We start from the raw sequence: 22,097 nt of genomic DNA on the forward strand, positions 1-22,097 counted from the left end.
ATTCTTTCATCTGAATATTTTCATCAAGTGTATGCAAATAAAAGAAACAAAAACACACTAGAACCTTTTACAACTTAATATAAATCTAAAGTTTTCATGTTTCTTCTAAGCTCAGGGAAAAAAAATAAAATTACTTGTTTAGTGTCAGAACTCCAAAGTCAATATATATGCTTTATTAATTCTTTACAGATATTTTGATCATGTACCCCCAATTCCTCCCCTAACTATCCTCTCCACCTCCCATCCTGTCTCACCTAGGTTGAGATTTCTTCTTCCTTCCTTCCTCCCTCCCTCCCTCCTTCTCTCTCTCTCCTTCCTCCTTCCCTCTTTCTTTCTTTGCTTATCAGGTTCCGTTTGTATTGTCCAGATAGTCTTGGGAGTGGAACCTCTCTATCTACCAGTGTCTATATCCTTAAAGATAACTGACTTTCCTTTAACCCAGCTAGTTGGAGAGTTTCATGCCTACTTTTCTGTCTCTACACTAGGATTTTTATGGCTGGAGCTTGTTGAAACTCTAACCTATGTGATAGCAATAACTCACTCAGAAGTCATTTTGTTATGTCCACTCAGAACAATAATATAATCAGGTACTTACCCTTGGGCTTATGGCCTATAAGCATGTAAGGCACGTGTTGTTGTAATTGCTTTGGATTCATATGTCCTAGTGTCTTGTTGTGTCTTGTTCTTATAAACACTTTCGCCTTGATTTTATCAATCACAGCTGATTCATATAATCTTTCTGACCCCTTTTTTTGCAATGATCCCTGAGCCTTGTGGGGGAGTGATGCAATATATCCATTTCATTTATGGCTGAGCACTACTATATAACCTTTTTTTTCCCTACTCACTGACCAACTTTTTTGTGGGAATCTGTGAATTTACTACAAGTGGAAGCTTCTATGGTGGAGATTGAGATAATTTCTGTTCTACGTGATAACAATAAGTCATTTAGAGTCATTTTGAGATGTCCAATCAACAGAATAATATTATCAGGTACTTACCTTGGACTTATGGGCTATCTGGTTATAAGTTCAAGGCACTTTTAACAATGATTAATATGGTTTCCTTCTAATGGAGTGAGTCTCAGATCCAATCAGAGAGTTAATACATTGAGTTTTAGTTAGAGCCTTTTATTTAACTTATGCAGAGTAAAAAATATCTTCTTAATTCTACTAAAATACATTTAATTGTAGATTCCTTTGAAGCATTCATCATCTTTTCCATACGACATGAAATCCGAAGGATTGATCTGCATAAAGGAGACTACAGCCTACTTGTTCCTGGTCTGAGAAACACCATAGCACTTGATTTTCACTTCAATCAAAGTTTACTTTATTGGACGGATGTTGTGGAGGACAGAATATACAGGGGAAAACTTTCAGAGAGTGGAGGTATGTGTATTCCAGTTTTACTGAGTGATGAAGTTAGTTTTGAATAACAATATATAGTATCAGAAAAGATTTTGATTAAATTTCGTTGTGAGTTCTCTCTGTATGTGTAAAAACAGAAGACTACATACATAGATGAAGATTATAGGGGAGAAAAGTGCTCAGGACCAGGCTACTAATCTCTTGTTTTATGTTGAAATTTTCAGAACATTGTGGAGGAGAAAATTTGTAGGAAAAGAAAAGATTGATTTCTACATACTAGTAATTTTATCTTGGAGTTAATATTGCTATTTTTATTTGATTAACACATATAAACATAATTTAACAAAATAATTTTTTCAAATATATGAACTGTATTTTGTCATAATTAAACTTATTCCATTTATTTAATGAACAACATGTATTGTTTTAGATAATGCTGTGTAATGCTTCTCTTATAAATGTTGCATTTTTGTGACTTTGCACTTTTTACTGCTATCAAACTAATTTATTTTGAAATCGCCATTGCAATTTCAAAATTAGTATTGTTAAACACAATATACTTAAAGTATAAAAATGTCTCCTACGTCTTATGTTCATGTACTAAATAAAAACTGTGACCAGAGAACAGGTCTGTTAACTATTTAAAATTTATAATGGAAACTGCTGACAGTGTCATGAAGTATAGCATTAGAGGACTATAAACCTGATTGGGATATTTGTCTGTCTGTTTGCTTGCTTGCTTGTGTACTTGCTTGTTTTTAGTTTTGAGAACAAAAAACAAAACAAACAAACAAACAAAAACTTCCGCAGTAGACAAATAAATTTGGCAGGTATTTCCCAACTACTGATTTTTACACAGCCCATGCTAACAACTTACCTACTTAACTGTGTCTTTCTGACCTGCTACACATCCATGGCCCAGGGAAGGGAATGAGTGTGACTTAGGGTTTATATCTGGTGGGGTTATATCTGAAAATGGCGAGGTTATCTATGATGTTTAACCAAAGACAGAAAGTAGGAGTGGTTAATATAAGAATGCATACTGATCCCAGTATACTTTTTCTCTTTACATCCCCACTTGAAGGCCAGACTTTTAATCAAATTGTCCCATTTTCCTCACCATAATCTATTGTTTTAATGTCTCGTGTTCTGCCAGGAAAGCCCCAAACAAGAAGTAGCTGCTTTGTAACCTCATACTGCTATCACGTCAGTGTTTTGCAAAGTCTGGAAGGGTTTGTGAGCATAAAAACTTCTGGTAAGGAAGATCAGGTTCTACAAATATTGGAATCAGTTTTCTCTGTTAAGCTTCATTTTTCTCCTAGGACCTTCAAAACTGAGGCGTTTGGGTTGTGATTACAAGTGCGCTTATTCTCTGTACCTTCTCTGAATAGTGGTACAGGTCGGCTTCCTTTTTTTTTCCACAGGTGTCAGTGCCATAGAAGTGGTTGTGGAACATGGCTTGGCAACTCCAGAAGGCCTGACAGTTGACTGGATAGCAGGTAACATATACTGGATAGACAGCAATCTGGACCAAATTGAAGTGTCTAAACTCGATGGTTCTCTGCGAGCTACACTGATAGCAGGAGCCATGGAGCACCCCAGGGCCATCGCACTGGACCCAAGATACGGGTAAGAAGCTTTTACCTTTTACAGTTTCTCCTTCTCCTAGAAATGCTCCCTCAATTTACTACTCTAACTGAAGAGATACAATGCTCGCTTTACACATTCTTATATTTACGTCTCTGTACCTGTGTGTGCCAGCAGAGGAGCATAGCAGCAATCGTGAGCACATTAGCAAAGGTTTGGTTATAGAGTTCCTTACTCAGATATTTTCTGAAGCAGAATATATCTTCCTATTAAAGATGGGCAGGAAGTACTATTGGAAGGAATTGCAGCTCTTTTCCAAAGCAGTTATTTAATGAATTTCTCTTCGCTCTGCCCCAGAGATGCTGTAATTTTTTCTAATGGCTATAAACCCCGGGGGCAGTCTTTGTTCTGAACAGTCACAGATGTTAACCACCTCTCCCTTTATTTATTTTGTGTGTTCTTAGAGTCAATTGAAAAGAAAATTGAAATAGGCTTAAAGGAATCTAGCAGTGAGATGCTGAGTACTGGGAAGTTTTGAGAGAAAAAAAAGACCTGATTCTGGAAAACAATGTTAAATGTTCAGTGACTTGGGCTGATGACTGGCTTGTCCCTTGTATGTTCATTTTTTAAGCAACAGAAGAAAAACACCAGACTTAGACTCCATGAGTTCTAATTCCTGCCCAGTCACTTGCTTTCTGGAAAAGCCAAAGTGTGGCCTCTTCAACTTTATCTTTTTAATACCAGGGATTATTATGTGTGGGAAGGAAATATTCATCCAACATGAGGGAACACTTCTGAATTCTGTGAATTATTTATTTGGTAAGGAGCTTGTAGATTGTAGGTTTGTCTAGTCCCCAAACTATTTTTAAAGGACTATTTTTGTCTTTATATCTTAAATTCAGTGTTCAGGAATCATGAGTCAGAGCTGTGTGAGTCTAGAGGAAGCTGAATGGGTTGCAGAGGAAAAGAGCTGCCCGACCAACCCATAATTTTGTTGAGCTTCCTATCCATCTTTGGCTGCTGTTGTGTTCTGTCGCCAGGACTTAAACACCAGCAAATTGGGAGATCTTTTCCCTTTCCCCAGCTTAGACACTACATTTAAAAGGTGAACAGATTGTCTGCAGAGGAAAAATGGTGGGATCTAGAAAAGATCATCCTGAGTGAGGTATCCCAGAAGCTAAAAGATACACACGATATATACATACTTATAAGTGGATATTAGACGTATAATATAGGATAAACGTACTAAAATCTGTACACCTAAAGAAGCTAAGCAAGAAGGAGGACCCTGGGTAAAGTGATCAATCCTCACTCAGAAAGGCAAATGGGATGGACAGAAAGATAAAATGGGAAACAGGACAGGAGCCTACCACAGAGGGCCTCTGAAAGACTCTACCTAGCAGGGTAACAAAGCAGATGCTGAGACTTATAACCAAACTTTGGGCAGAGTGCAGGGAGTCTTATGAATGAAGGGGGAGATAGTGAGACTTAGAAGGGACAGGAGCTCCACAAGGAGAGCAACAGAACCAAAAACTCTGGGCCTAGTGGTCTTTTCTGAGACTGATACTCCAAGGACCATTCATGGAGATAACCTAGAACCCCTACACAGATGTAGCCCATGGCAGCTCAGTATCTAAGTGGATGCCTTAGTAATGGGAACACAGACTGTCTTTGACACAAACTCAGTGACTGGCTCTTTGATCAGCTCCCCCTGAGGGGGGAGCAAACTTACCAGGGCATAGAGGAAGACAATGCAGCCAGTCCTGATGAGACCTGATATGCTAGGATCAGATGGAAGGGGAAGAGGACTTCTATCAGTGGACTTGGAGAAGGCCATGGGAGGAGATGAGGGAAGGATGGTGGGATTGAGAGGAAATGAGAGAAGGGACTAGAGCTGGGATACAAAGTGAATAAACTAATATAATATAATAATAATTAATATAAAAAATTAAAATTAAAAAAAGAAGAGATACTTAATTAGAACACCAGCAAGAGGGTTTGTCTTCTCTGGGGCTTAAGATAGGTTTGAATCATCACAAATGCTTCATATATTGGGAAATTTCACTTGAAACTATGGATTTATGGCTCTTTTTCAAACTTGGAAGAAATGGGGTCAAGGAAAACTGAGAGGTTCCTCCCGCCTGAGATGTATTCTCTAGTCTATAATCTACCCTGCATACTTTCTTCCTTAGCTACTGTGATAGCTCCTTACCTGAAAAGATCTGTGCACTCAAATGAGGAAGGCTCTTATTTTTCAACAATTTGTTCTCCAAGTACAAGCAGATTGGTGACCTTATCACTGTGCCACACATCAAGTTTCCAGTTCAGGGTTCCCACTGTGACCCCTCTTGATAGGAATCTCCCACCTATCACTCCTGGCTAAGATGTGCAAACAATAAATCACCACAAGAAATTTTCTGCATAACAAAATGTGTGTCGTTGAATCAATATACATTTGTGGTGTGCATTCCATCATGAGGAAGAGAATGTGACCACTTCTCAAGACACAGATTGTAAGAAAGGGGCAAACAAAAACAGGAAAAGGGAAGTTTGAAGACAGTGTGTAAAAGTTAGTCACAAGTGGGTTACATAGTAATGGAAAGAGGGACTGCCTCTGACGTAATCTGATTGGCCTGCTCTTTGATCACCTCCCCCTGAGGGGGGAGCAGCCTTACCAGGCCACAGTAGAGGACAATGCAGCCACTTTTGATGAGAACTGATAGACTAAGATCACAAAGGAGAGGAGAACCTCCCCTATCAGTGGACTTGGGGAGTGGCATGCATGCAGAAAGGGGAGGGAGGGTGGGATCAGGAGGGGAGGAGGGAGGGACTTATGGGGGGATACAAAATGAATAAAATAAAATTACAAAATTAATAAAATAAAAAAAATGCAAAAAAATGTGTCTAGGGCTGGAAAGCACTTACTGCTCTATTAGAGGACTGGAATTAATAAAAGCCTGAAACTTCAGCTACAGGGGATATGATGCCATGTTATGGCACCTGTGGGCACCTGTACTTATGTGCACATACCCACAGACAGATGGGCACAGTTAAAAAATAAAATACATGTTTTATTTAAAAAAAAAAAAAAGTTAGTCAAGAGAGAGTTCATGTCCTAAACACTGTATTTACAGGAAGGCTGGGAAGCTTATTTGTATCCATTGTTGTTTTCTTGCTTTGTTTTGTTTTTGTTTGTTTTTGGCATAATATCCAACTTGAAAAGTTGTGTTTCAAGACCCAAAACACAAAGGGCACACAAACTAATTGAAAATGCCAAACAGGAGCCTGGAGGTGGTGGCGCCAAGGGAGGAGCAGTCCTGTTAGGCCACAGAGGAGGACTTTGCAGCCAGTCCTGAAGATACCTGATAAAACAGGATCAGATGAATGGGGAGGACATCTCCCCCTATCAGTGGACTTGGAAAGGGGCAGGGTGGAGCTGAGGGAGGGAGGGTGGGGTTGGGAGGGAATGAGGGAGCCGGATACAGCTGGGATACAGAGTTAATAAAATGTAACTGATAAGAAAAAAAATAAAATTAAAAAAAAAAGATTTATACTGTAAAAAAAAAAAAAGAAAGTAAAGATTGACATGAGTCAAAATATATTCAGACTCACGACTGCAAAAAAAATTAAAAAATGAAAGAAAATGCCAAACAGTATTTTAGTGGTGGAAGGGTTCCTGGGAGAGTCCAAAGCTAAAAGAGAAGTCTAGCCCATATGTAACAGAACCTGTAAAACTTCCCAAAGAGGTCCATGTGTCCCGGGACCTGTAAAAGTCCTCCAAGAGAACATGTTCTCTACCACTAAGCTTAGGTAGGATGTTGAATGTTAATTAACGTAATCATAGCATTGATGAGTTAATTAAAATTAAAAGAAATAAAGCAGGGTAAGAACATGCCTCAAACTGTTTCTGACATAAATGACAGAAGAGCAAAAGACACTAGCATTTCCTACTCTTGTAGGAGCTAATTGAAAGATTTGAGAGTATTTTTACTTCAAGTTATGAAATGGAATAGTTGGATAGTTACACAGCGAATTCATGTGACCACCTTCAAGTACAGCAATTAATTGCATGTTCATTTTAATACAGGTATTTAAATAGGGCCGGCTTTATTGGTTATTTTAGGGAAAGCTTCTGAGATTGTTTTAAATGTTAGAATTTTGTATCATAGACTGAAAACATAAGAATAAATACGTGTGTAGCATATACAAGACAAACACATACACACATACCAACTCATACACACAGCATATACACCACAAGCACACTTCTTTGTTACATGCACACATATAGTATATACAACAAGAATACACACAAATATACATTCATACTTATGCACTGGATATAAAACACAAAGTTATGCTCATATGCACAGCATTTACTACACGCATACACACACAGATAGATACTCATACACAAACACACACTCACACATACAGCACATACAAAGGGACACGCACACTCATGAGCTCATACACAAGCCAGATGCAAAGTCAACTAACCAGGAAAACCAACAATGTAAAACAAAATTACTTAAACTGTTTTTTTTTTTACTTAAACTTATTTTGTCATTGTATTGCTATATAAACAAGACACTGCCATTTATTTCTCCAAACTGTCATGAAATATGAGAAAATTTTGAGCCTGTATTGATGAGAACGCTAAAAACACTTAAACTTATTTTGACACTTTTTATCTTATGAAAATGTCTCTGGGTTAGTTGAGAAGTATGACTTGAATACATGATTTTGTATTCACCATTGCATCAAAAGCTTTCTCATGTCAAGAAAATTTACATCAAAGACTAAAGTCCACTACAGCTCTCAGAATTTAGGAAGGTGCCCATTGCTTCTTAAAATAAATGTTTACCTGTGTTCTGGCTTTGTTTATATACTGCCTTCAGGGACTCAACTTCACAGAAAAGGAAAATTAATGAGGAATGCTATAACTTTTGTTTCCAATAACAAATGAAAGGAAAGGCTTGTCACTAGTCACTTTGTTTCTTGGTGTGTCAAAGAAAACAAAAAGCAAAAGAATGTCATAAAATCAGCCCTAGGAAACATGCTTATCTCATGGAACTTCCTCAAGCCAGGAAGACTTTGTAACACCTTTTACAGATGAATAATAATAGGAGTGCTTTCACAACCTCTGTTTCCCTAGCACTGGCCTTCCTTGTATACCGTAAAACAAGTCTGATCTCACACCACATTGCTGGTGTCCAGGATTCCATTCAGTCTGTTAAGTGATAGCAATTCTAAGATGGTCGTGTGGCTCTTAAGGAAGAGCCAGATTTTTCTTTCATTTCATTTTCATTTGAACTTATTGCTGAAGGAAGATGTGAACATATGAAGCACCAAGCTTCTTCCTGGAAAATGACCGGCAGTTTTGAATGTTCTTGAACTTCACCACCCTCAGGCTAGGTTCCCAGGGGCCAGCTTGCTTCCTTCTCCATTGTTCACATTTGCTTTTCAGGGGTCCCAGGAATTGATCTCTACTGTAAGGACCACATTGACCAAAGCAGAACTAGGCAGTGTGAAAATTAATGAAGCAATTATTTCAAATTGTCCAGGAATACTCTAAATTACTCTAATTTCTATTCATTGTTAGCTTTAAAAGACAAAGATAACCTCTTTTTGGCAATTCTCTTTTTCTTTCACCTTTTTCAACTTGACCTGGCAGATTAACCTATAATGGTTTAGCTGTTCATGGTCTATTACCCACCTTAATCTGAAAACAGACTAACCCATGAATGTGGAAACTGCAGAAATGTAGACCATAGTTTTCCTTTAAAAAGCAATTGTGACTGAACCATGCTAACTCATTTTTACCATTTAAAAAAAATTAAAAAAAATAATGTTGTTATAACACTAGCTTATAAAGCTCACAAACGATTGCTGAGAATTTTATAAAACAATGATCCATGAAATCAACTGTGAATGTCAGTTGTGTTAACTGTGTTGTAGCAAGGTTAAGAACACTTTTAAGGCAAATAATTTTAGAACATATTCTTCTTTAGAAAGTGACTAAAGTTTCTCACTAAAATTGATGGAAGTTTAATATCACAGTACTCACTATAGAAGAAACACACACACACATACATACACATATACACTACTGTTTAATGACAAAATGAAGGCAAAGGTCACCCTTGTCCAAATACCACAATGTTCTATTCTATTTTTGGCTTTCTACTAGAAGCATGTTTGAAAGTTTATAGTGCTTTCAAGTGAACCCAAAGATATGACCTACAAAACAAACAAACAAAAAACCATACAACAAAAAAATAAATAGAAATAAAAAACCAAACAAACAAAAAACAGTTTTCACCATAAAGAGAATATTCTGTAGCCAAATGTGAGTAGTCATGCACAAACGTTTCATAGTAACAACAAAGAAAGCTATAAATCAAGATACTTTTCAAATATATTAGATGGCACATCAATTAGGGATGTTAATCAAGATAGGGATGCCTTGGATGCTGTCTGACAACACTCTTATTTTTGATTGGTGTAAAATTAGGTCTTTGTCAAGTTAATACATTTGTGAGTCTGTTAGGATGTTAAACTCAACACAGAAGAGGGCGAGAAATGCTTAGTGTCAGAACACAATCCAAAACTGGAGTCCTGTGAGAATTCTGAGTACTTGTGAGAAAACTCCAAGAAGACAAGATTCTTGTGACCTTGCTTTCTTAAAAACACAGAATTGTTCTTGGAGCATGTTTTCTGGCTCCCTGTCAGTGTAACAGATAGGAATGGGTTTACTTCAAATGAATGTTGTTATTCATGTGCCTTTATGGAAAAACGTTTTTGTGACATGTGGCTTGTCCTTGTGGTTGGACACCTTACTCAGATCGCACTTCTTAATGATCAGAGTATAAATTGTCTGATATTCTGAATAAAGTTGGCTTTTGCATGAGATGTTCCGCTAACCTAATTTTTAGGCTCCACTCTCCTAAGTTCACACTAAAGATAGCTAGAGATCAATTGTTAGGGTCCAGGCTGCAACATTTTATCTTCTCCAACTACTTAACTGAAGAGTGAGCCAGCCTCATAGTAATGAAGCTTTGTTCCATGTTCTATTTATGCAATATATTTTAAATTTGTACATTTTATGTAATATTTATATTAACATTATTCTACATAGTATTTTCATTTAAAATAATATCTTTAAATGATTTTCATTTTTTAAAAAGTCAAGAAAGAAGTTTTGAATGTTTTGTTTTGTACACATCCTCTAGTATATTTTAATATTTCATTCATTTTATGTTGATAAGTTTATATTTCAAAATTTTTACTAGACTACTAATCAAGCACATAAACTAAAGTTGGTTGCATGATAAACTTTGTACCTATTATTCATTATACATTGTACCTATTATTCACCTTCAATAATTATCAAAGTTGTAACCCCTGGGATGATACTGTTTATAGTTATCCTTTCCCAAATATCAAATATTTCCATGGTCAAACCAAGCAATTTGATAAATTTATTTGAAAAAAAATTGTCCCATCAGCATATCTGTGAAAATACCCAAAAGCTGTTAATGATTTAACAAAGAATGTTACTATGAACTTCTGAGGAACATACTGTTAACAAAAAAATATAAAACAACCCCTTCCCACAAAAACTCTCATCCCAAGGGTAACAAGCAACAGTTTATTCTGGAGCCAATTTGAATGACCACAGTCCCTACTCCATTTCCCAAGGTTGAAGCAGTTTGATGTAGTTTTCTAGTTTATAGAAAAAAGAAAGTCCTATCTTAAGGCAAGTTGAAAATACATTGGTGGTTTTATCAGAGATACAGACACAAACATGGGAAAGCTTTTCTACAGGTCATCAGATGATTTATGATGACATTCTCGGTGTGGGTTGATGGGAAGCTCGAGGGTCTGTGAGGATATTACCAAGGCTCTTTGTCTATTAGTTGCAAGGTACTAGTGCTGACAGAATAGGCAAGGAATGGCTCTTCTTGGAGTTATAAAACAAGTCCAGGGTATGGCAATCATCTTTGGACCTGGAACATTCCCATCTCAACAATCACTGAGTTCTAATCAGTGAATTAATGGGCAGATTCTCTACAGGAGTGTCGTTCACAATATCCTCATGATTTGATCATCAACCCCTAGGAATAAAATCCCTGAGAGTTCCCTAATGCTGCTACACCTGCTCACCAGCCCTTAGATTGCCCTGTCCCACTTCCTCTCTCCCTTTACTCTATCATTATACTTTTGAGCTCTGGCCTTTTTATGAGCCTGAGGCTGCCTCGTTCTGAGGTGCCTCTGCCACCTGATAGGGCATTCTGTAAGTAGGACACTCACCAAATACTCCTTCTTATCATAACTTTTTCTTCAAAATATTATACAAGTTGCAATTCCATCTGCATGAACTTACATGGTCTATATATTCCTATGTACTTGAAGTCACTGGGTTAGAAATTATAGCCATTTCTCTTGCAACTTTCTCCATGTGGTAGGCATGAGATAAACACTGGAAATTAAAGAGTGAAACAATGGCATTATTTCTTTTTCTTCAGGATTCTTTTCTGGACAGACTGGGATGCCAACTTCCCTCGCATTGAATCTGCCTCTATGAGTGGTGCTGGGAGAAAAACCATCTATAAAGACATGAAAACTGGGGCATGGCCTAATGGGCTAACTGTGGATCACTTTGAGAAAAGAATAGTTTGGACAGATGCCAGGTTAAAAATATTTTCATTTAATTTCTCCAACTTTAACTATAACATTATGTACCTTAATATATAGGCCTCATGTATCAAGATCAGTATTTTGTTCTGTTTTGGAAAATATTAGACATATGTCCATAGGAATACTTTAACTAATACTTTAAATATTAGATATAGGTCCGTAGTAAACACTTTACTACTTTAAATACTTTAATTTGTATAACAGTATCACTGGACTCCTTCAGTGGCCTTGATAAACTGTTTTATGTCCTTTTTCTAGGTCAGATGCTATTTATTCAGCCTTCTATGATGGAACTAACATGATAGAAATTATCCGAGGACATGAGTACCTGTCACATCCCTTTGCTGTGTCTTTGTATGGGAGTGAGGTGTACTGGACAGACTGGAGGACCAACACACTGGCCAAAGCCAACAAGTGGACAGGGCAGAATGTCAGTGTGATTCAGAAGACCAGTGCACAGCCGTTTGACCTTCAGATATACCATCCCAGTAGACAGCCACAAGGTAGGTGCTTTCACCAACCACCTGGAAACATTTCCATGTGAACTCTGTAAGTATGAACCTGTCGAAGAGATTACATAACTTAATTATAAGTATGAACCTGTCGAAGAGATTACATAACTTAATTATTTTAGGTCTCTGGCAGTGCTAGATTTTATTTAATTAGCTAAAGAGTTTACCACCTTGCCTTCAAAGTTTTCTTCCTCTAGAATTAAAGCTAATCTTAGAAATTAAAGATTTCACACTGTCTTGAAAATTTGAATCTATGACCTAACACTAACATGAAAGTGTGGGAAGATCTAAGACCTCTGAATTTGCGGCTGGAGAGACAGCCAGGTAGGGAACTCTTAGCAGGTAGGACTCTTGCAGAGAACCCAGGTCCAGCTCCAGCACCTGAAGCCCTAGCTTCAGAGTATCTGATGCTTCTCTTTCCAAAGACACTCATACTAATGCTCACATGCACACACTCACAGACTCACATGATTCAAGTAAAATAATGGCTTAACGAACGGCTTTAAAGGTCTTTGCATTTGGAACCTATTACCAGAATAAGACAGAAAACATCAAGAAATAGAGTCAACTTGTAGTCACTAGTTAGCATATTGGGAGATTGCAGGGAGCTGCGTGGTAAAGAAGGAGCATGAGTGCTATTCCTCTCTCTCCCCAGGTAGCCCACCTGGAGGTTCAATAATAATGATCCTTTGGGGTTTCTTGTTCAGTCATTGCAAGTAATTTTATCCCAAGACTTACATTTCTTTTCTTGAATACCATAGTCATTTGTCACAGCAGGAAGCAGCATATCAGCCTGTTTTCCTTCTTCCCCATTCTATGGGCAGTAACCTGTGGCATTTTTCAGTATAGAACCAAGGTCCCTTAAATATTTTACACATAATTATGAGATACAGAGAAAACATGTCTTTTTTTTTTTCTCTTTCTTTTTCTCTCATTTTTTTTTCTCTTTTCTTTTTTCTATATTGCCTCTTCTGGTGTTTGGTTCAAATGTGAAGTTTAATTCTAAATTCAGGTTATATTGTCTTGTTCTGGTGCTATATAAAACCAGCACTTTCTGGGACTTGGAAAATCCTGTGAATTCTCTTTGTCTCCAGTGCTCGGCCTTCATTCTCCCTGAACAGTACTTCTTTTACCAAATGTGCTTGTGTGTGCATTTTCTGTGCCCTCCCACTGCAGTCTGAGTGAGCCTAGTTCTCTTCACAGGCTCTTTCAGTTTGTCAGCCTCTGCTCTCTTATTGTCTGTCTCTCATTGCCTTGTCAAATTCGGCTCACAGTGGCCTGTGCTTTCCAGCCATTCTTAGTTGGCCTCACACTGGACACAGCCTGTACAAAACTATCATGTTAGAGGAAGCTCGGAGCCTAATCGTTTTGCAGTTAAAAAGACACTATTTAGTACATATACTAAATTTAAGTAAATATGAATAAGCAGGAAATCATGATTCTGACCAGCAAAATGCCATTGGTACAATGAAGAAGTTGTCTCTAAATACTTTCTTCAACCAAAGGATCAGAGCAGAGCATACATTAAATGCATCCACATGATACAATTAGTTTGATTTTAATAACTACAAAAATAACACACAGCCATACTTTTGTCTGATTTTGGAGGGACTGTGATTTTTAGGTTTAGAAAGATGAAAGATGATGAGAAATGGCTTTGTATATGCACTGTGTCAATTTTCTCTCTTAACCTGTATCTATGCAGAAACAACAGACTTCTGTACATCAGTTAAGGGTTTTTAAACTCACTGAATGAGAAGAAATGATACTGTGACAATTTTAGGTTTTAATATATGGAAAGGGAGTTGTGATTTGTTTGGTTTGAAAAGGTTGTTTTTAGCCAGTTTACTTAAAAATTATTTACATGTGACTTCTCTTACTTGCATGCAATGGGAAATATTTTACTGTGTGAATCTAATTTAAATAGTCTCCAGGACTTGGGGAAATAAAGTTTTTATTAGGCAATGTCAACTGGCTATTTGCTAAATGAAACTGAGCTCATTTTGAGTGACCAGAACATGTTCTACTGAACATGCCTCCACTTGTGAGGACCACAGTGTCTAGTAATCTCCATCTGCCCTGTCCATCTGGTTCAGCGAAACAACACTTCCCTCCTGGAGGAAGAGGACACAGAGTATAGCCACTATTTTGCTATGATCAGGATGGAATTACAATGATCTGGTGAGAGAGGTTCAGCATGCTCAAAGGAAAACAATGATTCATTGTTTCTACTGAATAACCCTATGAACATCACAACAGGGTCATGTTTTTTAAAACATGTGACACAAATTGTCATATTTCCTTAGAAGCAAGCACCTACTATTTTTACAATTTTCCGGTTCAGCTACTAGACTTGCAAGTTTTGGAAACCTATTTGAGTTCCTTTTGACTCAATGATATTTCACTGTTACATGAGAGTAGGAAGAAACAAGCTAAAGTCTAGTTGGGCATGCTGGCTTACGCCTTTGAAAAATTCAGGATACTGTTTCAAATGCCAGTGCTTTCATAACGTTTGCTCAGTATGCTGATTTTAATGTTAGTGCTTTCAGAAACATGACTCAAAATATCCTGCTGTCGAGGCACTCTATACCTAGTCATGTTGATGCATATACATAAATAACAATTGTTTAGCGAAGTCAAGAGATGACTCATATAAAGACACATATTGTACAAGATGCACTTTACAACTTTGAATCAGCCTACAGTCCACACTTTTATTAAACATAATTTATTGGATAAACTGGGAAAAATTAAAGTAAAAACAAATAGTCAAGAAGACTTTATACCAGAGCTAGAGCTTCCAATCGGTTGATTATACTTGAAGTCAAGAACTTGGATAAGAGCACAGGAACTCCACAAGAAGAGCAACAGAAGCAAAAATTCTGAGCAAAGGGGTCTTTCCTGAGACTGATACTCCAACCAAGGACTATGCCTGGAGATAACCTAAGACCCCTGCACAGATGTAGCCCATGGCAGTTCAGTGTCCAAGTGGTTTCCATTGTAATAGAAACAGGGACTGACTCTGACATGAACTGATTGGCCTGTTCTTTAATTACCTCCCCCTGAGGGGGAAGCAGCAATACCTGGCCACAGAAGAAGACAATGCAGCCACTCCTGATGAGACCTAATTGACTAGGATCAGAAGGAAGGAAAAGAAGTCCTCCCCTATCAGTGGACTTGGGGAGGGGCATGCATGCAGAGGGTGGAGGAAGGGAGGGATTGGGAAGGGAGGAGGGAGGGAACCACAGGGGGGATACAAAGTGAATAAAGTGTAATTAATAAAGAATAAAAAAAAAAAGAAGCTTTCTAAAGAACATTTCAGAACATGAGAGAAAGGCAAGCACAGAGCGTAGGAGAAACTTTCACACAAGGTAACTAGTAATGTGCCCGGTCCAAAGCAGGTTGGTTAGGACAGTGCACTTACAGCTTTCTTTCCTTTGGATATGTGACAAACAAATTAATTAAATCACCAACCTGTTTACTGGGTTTTGTTGCCTGCAGAAAGTCAACAAAATCTTCAGAGAAAGAGTGAGGATGTTTTCGATAGATAGAGAAAATTGATAATTGTAAATATATGATAGAGCAAGGATAGGTCTCCTTATTGCCCTGATTGGAAACCTTTCTTGAATTTTGATTCACACAGTATCATACTTCTTCATTTGTTCAGCATTTCCCAATTTCCAGACCTGTTCTCCTGTAAATATAATTTTGTAATCTGAATAAAACCTGCTTTAAAGAGCTTAATCATCTGACGATAAAGACAGTATTATTTTTCAAGAGATTTATTTGCAAAGAGTAGATGCTGATATTTTGATCTTGAATTGGCAGAGATGCCAATGTTTTAAAAATAATATCAGTATGGCATTGCCCTTAGAGAAACATGTGAAATACAGAAGAAAGAAAACAATAAAACAACGGGGAATACACCGAGGAGTTTCCTCATAGACGAAAATCCATCACATTAAATGGATTTATAAGCACCTTCCCTATAGCAATGCTATAATCTCCTACTTTCCATAACGTGTTCAACAGATGGGGTGGGAGGTATTGTGAACCTGAATGAGCAGGAATATTTGGAAAACCTTGGCATTATGATGGTCATGTCTCCTATCATGGAATCAAATGTTAATAATTGTTACACAAAGTGAGTTTTTTTTTTTAATCCTTTCAAAGTTTACTCTTCTGTAAATGGGCAATTTATATGTATTAACTAAAATTGTCATTAAATAGATTATTAGAAATGATGCTTAGAAAGTTCTCAGAACATTTCCTAATATATGGACTGTTTTGATTTTTGAAAGTTAGTTCTTTTTATCTTTTGAGTTGTTGTTTGTTTACATTTTTGAGATAGCGTCTTATTCTGTAGTGGATGCGGCCTTGAGCTCTCCAAGCTTCTCAGATGCTGACATTACAGGGGTTAGCCACCATGTTCTGGTGTTTGGGGAGTTCATTTTGTTTATCATTTTGATGCCACTTATCCATTGTGTTTTACAAGTAGATTTACAGGCTCTTTCTCAAAAAAGTAACGGTAATATTAAGTGCTTCCAGGTAACTCAGGAAAATATTTCAATAGAAAAACTTTTCTTGAAAATATTTATAAGAAAAATATTCTTACACATCCACTCTTGACAAACAGACTAGTTGTATGGATTTTTAGAAGAAGGCTAAATGAGGCAAAAAGCAATGGCTCCTTCTCCTTCAAGGATTCTGTCATGCTAATGTAAAAATGGTTTCATTGAAATTCATGACTCTCATTGTGTTCAGAATTATAGTTGGATTTTGCTAGCCAATGAAACAAACCAGTAGGAGCAATAATGACACATATTTTATATGCATTAATACCAGTTACGTAGATACTTTTTCTTAAAATAATAATCAATATATTTTATAAATTAATAATCAATATATTTCTCTGTCAAAACAGTTATTGAAATAATTTCTCAGCTTTGTAAAATTTATGTTAAATAAATGACAAGGCTGTAACAATATAACTGTCTTAACAGTTAATTATACTCTCTACAGCTTAACCTTTGCTTTTATTCTAATAGTGATATAAAATCTCATGCAAAGTTATTATAAATACTGAAGGTAAAGAATCAGGAACTGTTGAAAATGGATGTTTGTGTTTTAATATTATTGCATTGGCTGGGTATTATGTTTAGCTTTAAATCTCAAGTCACAGGAGAGAAATACAAAAGATATTTATATTACTGCATTGGAGTAAGCATTGTAGTTTTTCAGTGATTATATATAGCTTGCCATAAGTAAACACACAGAGGAATTTCTCAAACAGGTTTTCATATAGTTGCTGACAAATATTCCTTACAAAATATTTTGTTTATAATGAGAAATTATAAAAACAAATTTAAGTTATGTGTAATAAATATACTTAATATGTAATTTATCATATATAATAAATACTTTAAAGAAATACTACCACTCCAGGAGCTGTGGTGCACGTCTGTAACCCCAGTATTCTGGGAGGAAGAGGCACGTGGATTTTTGTGAGTTTGAGGCCAGCCTGCATTACAAGAGAGTCCAGGATAGCCAAGGCTACACAGAGAAACCCTGTCTCAAAAGAAAGCAAAAATAGGACTAAAAAATTATTGTATTTTTCAAAAAATCAAGCCATGAAAACAAAATAATAAAATGAAACCATAAGATTCTGAGACTATTTCTGATAACATTGCTTCTTACGGGCTAATAGAGCCTGGAATGTAAAGATATTTCTCTATGTAATTTTAACAGTATTTTATCTTAGTAATAGAACCCCACACACACACACACACGCGCACACACAAAGAAATATTCACAAAACCATGACTAGCATGGAAGCAGACAAGCTCAAACACTTTCAGCATACAATTGATTCTTTACTTTCACTTACTCCCTCAAATGCTGCTTACGTCAATCACAATTCTGCTCCCTCTTTCTCACATACACATACTCATATATATGTAGGTGTACATCTGTGTATCTTCTACCCTACATAAGATATATATTTCTTTGTATTATATCTCTATATATCTCATGGTGCTATGAATGAGAGTTAAAATCTCATAGTTATTATCAAAATACTCTTAAAAGAAAATGTATTCCATGCCTTGTTATTTTATGTATTTATATACTATTAATGGGAGATTTATTTGATTCCAAATGCAATGTACTTTAAAAGTTAAAAATTGTTGACGAAAGAAAGGCTTGTCTTCTAAAAGCATTTAGAAAATAAAATAAACTCCAAGAAATTTAAGATGCACTGCACTTTATAAGGACTAAAAGTTCATTGGTAATCCTGACATTAACTTTACCTGTGAAATGTTAATATATTTCTAAGATACATTTTCTGTAATACAGGCTTATGGTCTCCCTATCAAAAGAACTATGTACTAAAAATAGAAGAGGAGCTTGTGATGTTAATAAAACATTGCTACAGTACATGTATTGGTGGAATATCAAATGTGATTTTTTTAAGTTTTTATATATTTCATAAAATTGAACACAGTATAAAATGTAACATAAGGTGGTGGAAGAACCCGCTGCATGTGTTGATGTGAGACTACAGTGGCACGTATATCCATTTGCTATGCTTGTTTGGCTGATCATATGTTTCTGCTATAGAATGCCAAACCAAGATGAGCAAGGCCTTAAATTTAGTCCACAGAGCTGTACTACAGAGCAACAGTAATAAAAACTGCATGGTATTGGAATAGAAACATAATGGTGGATCAATGGAATCGAATAGAAGATGCAGAAATAAACCCACACACCTGTGGATACTTGCTATTTGAAAAAGAAGCCAAAACCAAACAATGGAAAAAATACAGCATCTTCAAGAAATGGTGCTGGTCCAACTGGATGTCTACATGTAGAAAAATGCAAATAGATCCATATTTATCATCCTGCACCAAACTAAAGTCCCAAGTAGAATAAAGACCTCAGCATAAAACCAGATACTCTAAATCAGTTGGAAGAAAAAGTGGGGAAGAGCCTTGAACCATTAGCACAGGAGACAACTTCCTCAACAGAACACCAACAGCACAGGCTCTAAGATCAACAATCAATAAATGGGACCTCATGAAACTGAAAAGCTTCTGTAAAGCAATGGACACTGTCATCAGAACAAAACGACAGCCTACAGACTGGGAAAGGATCTTCATCAACCCTCTATCTGACAGAGGGCTAATTCCAGAATATATAAAGAACTCAAGAAGTTAAAAAGCAATAAATCAAGCAATCCAATTTAAATATGGCATACAGAGGTAAACAAAAAATTCTCAATAGAGGAATGTTTAATGGCAGAGAAACACTTAAAGAAATGCTTAACATCCTTAGTCATCAGAGAAATGCAAATCAAAACAACCCTGAGATTTCACCTTGCACCCAACAGAATAGCTAAGATCATAAGCTCAAGTGAAAATACATGTCACTCTGAATGTGGAGAAAAGGGAACCTTCCTCACTGCTGGTGGGAATGTAAACTTGTACAACCACTTTGGAAATCAATCTGGAACTTTCTCAGACAATTAGGAATAGCGCTTCCTCGAGTTCCAGCTATACCACTCCTAGGCATATATCCAAAATATGCTCAAGTGTACAACAAGGACATCTGCTCAAACATGTTCATAGCAGCTTTATTCTTAATAGCCAGAATCTGGAAACAACCCAGATGTCACTCAACAGAGGAATGGATACAGAAATTGTGGTACATTTACACAATTAAATACTACTCAGCAATTAAAAACAAGGAAATCATGAAATTTGCAAATGGTGGGAACTAGAAAAGATCATCCTGTGTGAGGTATCCCAGAAGCAGGAAGACATATATGGTATATACTCATATATAAGTGGATATTAGACATAATATAAGATAATCATACTAAAATCTGTATACCTTAAGAAGCTAAGCAAGAAGGAGAACCCTGGGTAAGATGATCAATCCTCACTCAGAAAGGCAAACAGGATGGACATCGGAGGAGGGAGAAAACAGGGAACAGGACAGGAGCCTACCACAGAGGACCTCTGAAAGACTCTATGCAACATGGTATCAAAGCAGATGCTGAAGCTCATAGCCAAACTTTGGGCATAGTGCAGGGAATCTTATGAAAGAAGGGGGAGATAGAAAGGCCTGGAAAGGACAGGAGCTCCACAAGGAGAGCAACATAACCAAGGAATCTAGGCCCAGTGGTTTTTTTCTGAGACTAATACTCCAACCAAGGGCCATGCGTGGAGATAACCTAGAACCACTGCACAGATGTAGCCCATGGCAGCTAAGTCTCCACGTGGGTGTAAGGGGAACAGGGACTGTCTCTGACATGAACTCTGTGACTGGCTCTTTGATCACCTCCCTCTCATGGGGGAGCACCTTTACCAGACCCCAGAGGAAGAAAATGAAGCCAGTCCTGATGAGACCTGATATGCTAGGATCAGGTGGAAGGGGAGGAGGACCTCCCCTACCAGTAGGCTTGGGGAGGGGGATGGAAGGAGAAGTGGGAGGGATGGTGTGATTGGGAGGGGATAAGGGAGGAGGGCTACAGCTGGGATACAAAGTGAACAAATTGTAATCAATAAAAAAATAAACTAATTAAAAAACATAAATTAAATAATTAAAAGTATAAATAAAAAGGAAACATTAATATGATTCCTTACTTTTTCAGTATCAAGTGTAAAGGCTGACATTTTCCTAAATATTATTAAAATATAGATAAAGTATTTATTTTATTGGGAATTACTTTGTGCCAGTTATATTTATTAATACTATGGCCCTTATTGATTTCCAAAAGAAATAGAAAAATCATCCTTTTATGAAACAAAACCAGTCCCTATTTCCAGCCTTCAGCATGGTTTTATTGGTTAAGTAAATAGTTACATAGATCATATTACATCAATATTTGCATTCATTTTATTAGAATTCCCTAGATAAAAATAATTATATGGTTTTCAAGTGTTATTTTTGCTACTGAGAAAGAAGCTGCAATTAAATATAGCTCAATTAAATATGAAATATGAATTTCTCTCTAACTATACTATTTCTTTCGCACTGTACTTTGGTCTTCTGTGGTTGTGTAACATTTGCTTCTCCTGCCATCTTTTGTTATTTATATTCTATTGTCTAGTTCTTATCACCTACAGTCTTTATGTGCTTTAGGAGCTCTAATTCACTTTCCAGGTGTTTCGATTGTTGCCATATCTAATCAGATATCACATATACTTTTCAGTTAGCTGTGGGTCCATATATGCTTAAGCCTAATGAAATCATGGATATCATAAAATTTTAAGAAAAATAATATATGAATAAACAAAAACATAGTAACATGTAGCTCAGAAACCCACTTCCTTTGCCCAATCCATCTCTCTTTGATAATTTTTTATTTGAACTCAGGCCATCTTTTCTTTACTTGCTGCTTTATGGAAAATTTCTTGTTCAACACACAGAAGACTCTAGACTCAATCTCAGTACAATGGCAAATATATAAACAAACAAATCCATAGAACATTGATCACACAGATTTCCCTAAGCTCAATCCAAAGTGCAATAACAAATAAATTCATAGAGTGTAAATAACACAGAAGATCTTAGACTCAATTTCTAGTACAATAACAAATAAATAAATAAACTTAGGGAGATAGGCAGAGACAGATAAATCTCTGTGAGTTGGAGGCCATCCTGGTCTACATAGTGAGTTCCAGGACAGCTAGAGATACATCCTGGGAAACAAGAGCTACATCTTAAAAAATCACAAAGAAAGAACTCCTCTCCCCCAAAAGAAAGGAAGAAAGAAAGAAAGAAAGAAAGAAAGAAAGAAAGAAAGAAGGAAGGAAGGAAGGAAGGAAGGAAGGAAGGAAGGAAGGAAGGAAGGAAAGAAAGAAAGAAAGAAAGAAAGAAAGAAAGAAAGAAAGAAAGAAAGAAAGAAAGAAAGAAAGAAAGA

At 36.7% G+C, this 22,097-nt stretch overlaps 1 protein-coding gene across 1 annotated transcript in view; it reads left to right on the top strand.

Annotated features, from left to right (window-relative positions):
- The window catches only part of Lrp1b (LDL receptor related protein 1B), a 2,073,786-nt gene that overhangs the window by 1,371,619 nt on the left and 680,070 nt on the right, over window positions 1–22,097 (top strand). Inside the window, exons 23-26 of the mRNA XM_055599725.1 lie at window positions 1,194–1,391; window positions 2,795–2,999; window positions 11,489–11,653; window positions 11,919–12,163. Coding sequence (XP_055455700.1) covers window positions 1,194–1,391; window positions 2,795–2,999; window positions 11,489–11,653; window positions 11,919–12,163 — 813 coding nt within the window. The remainder of the gene's footprint in view (window positions 1–1,193; window positions 1,392–2,794; window positions 3,000–11,488; window positions 11,654–11,918; window positions 12,164–22,097) is intronic.

This window comes from Psammomys obesus, unplaced genomic scaffold (genome assembly GCF_907164565.1).
Source record: "Psammomys obesus unplaced genomic scaffold, mPsaObe1.curated_primary_1811, whole genome shotgun sequence".
In the NCBI taxonomy this organism is placed as follows: Eukaryota; Metazoa; Chordata; class Mammalia; order Rodentia; family Muridae; genus Psammomys; species Psammomys obesus.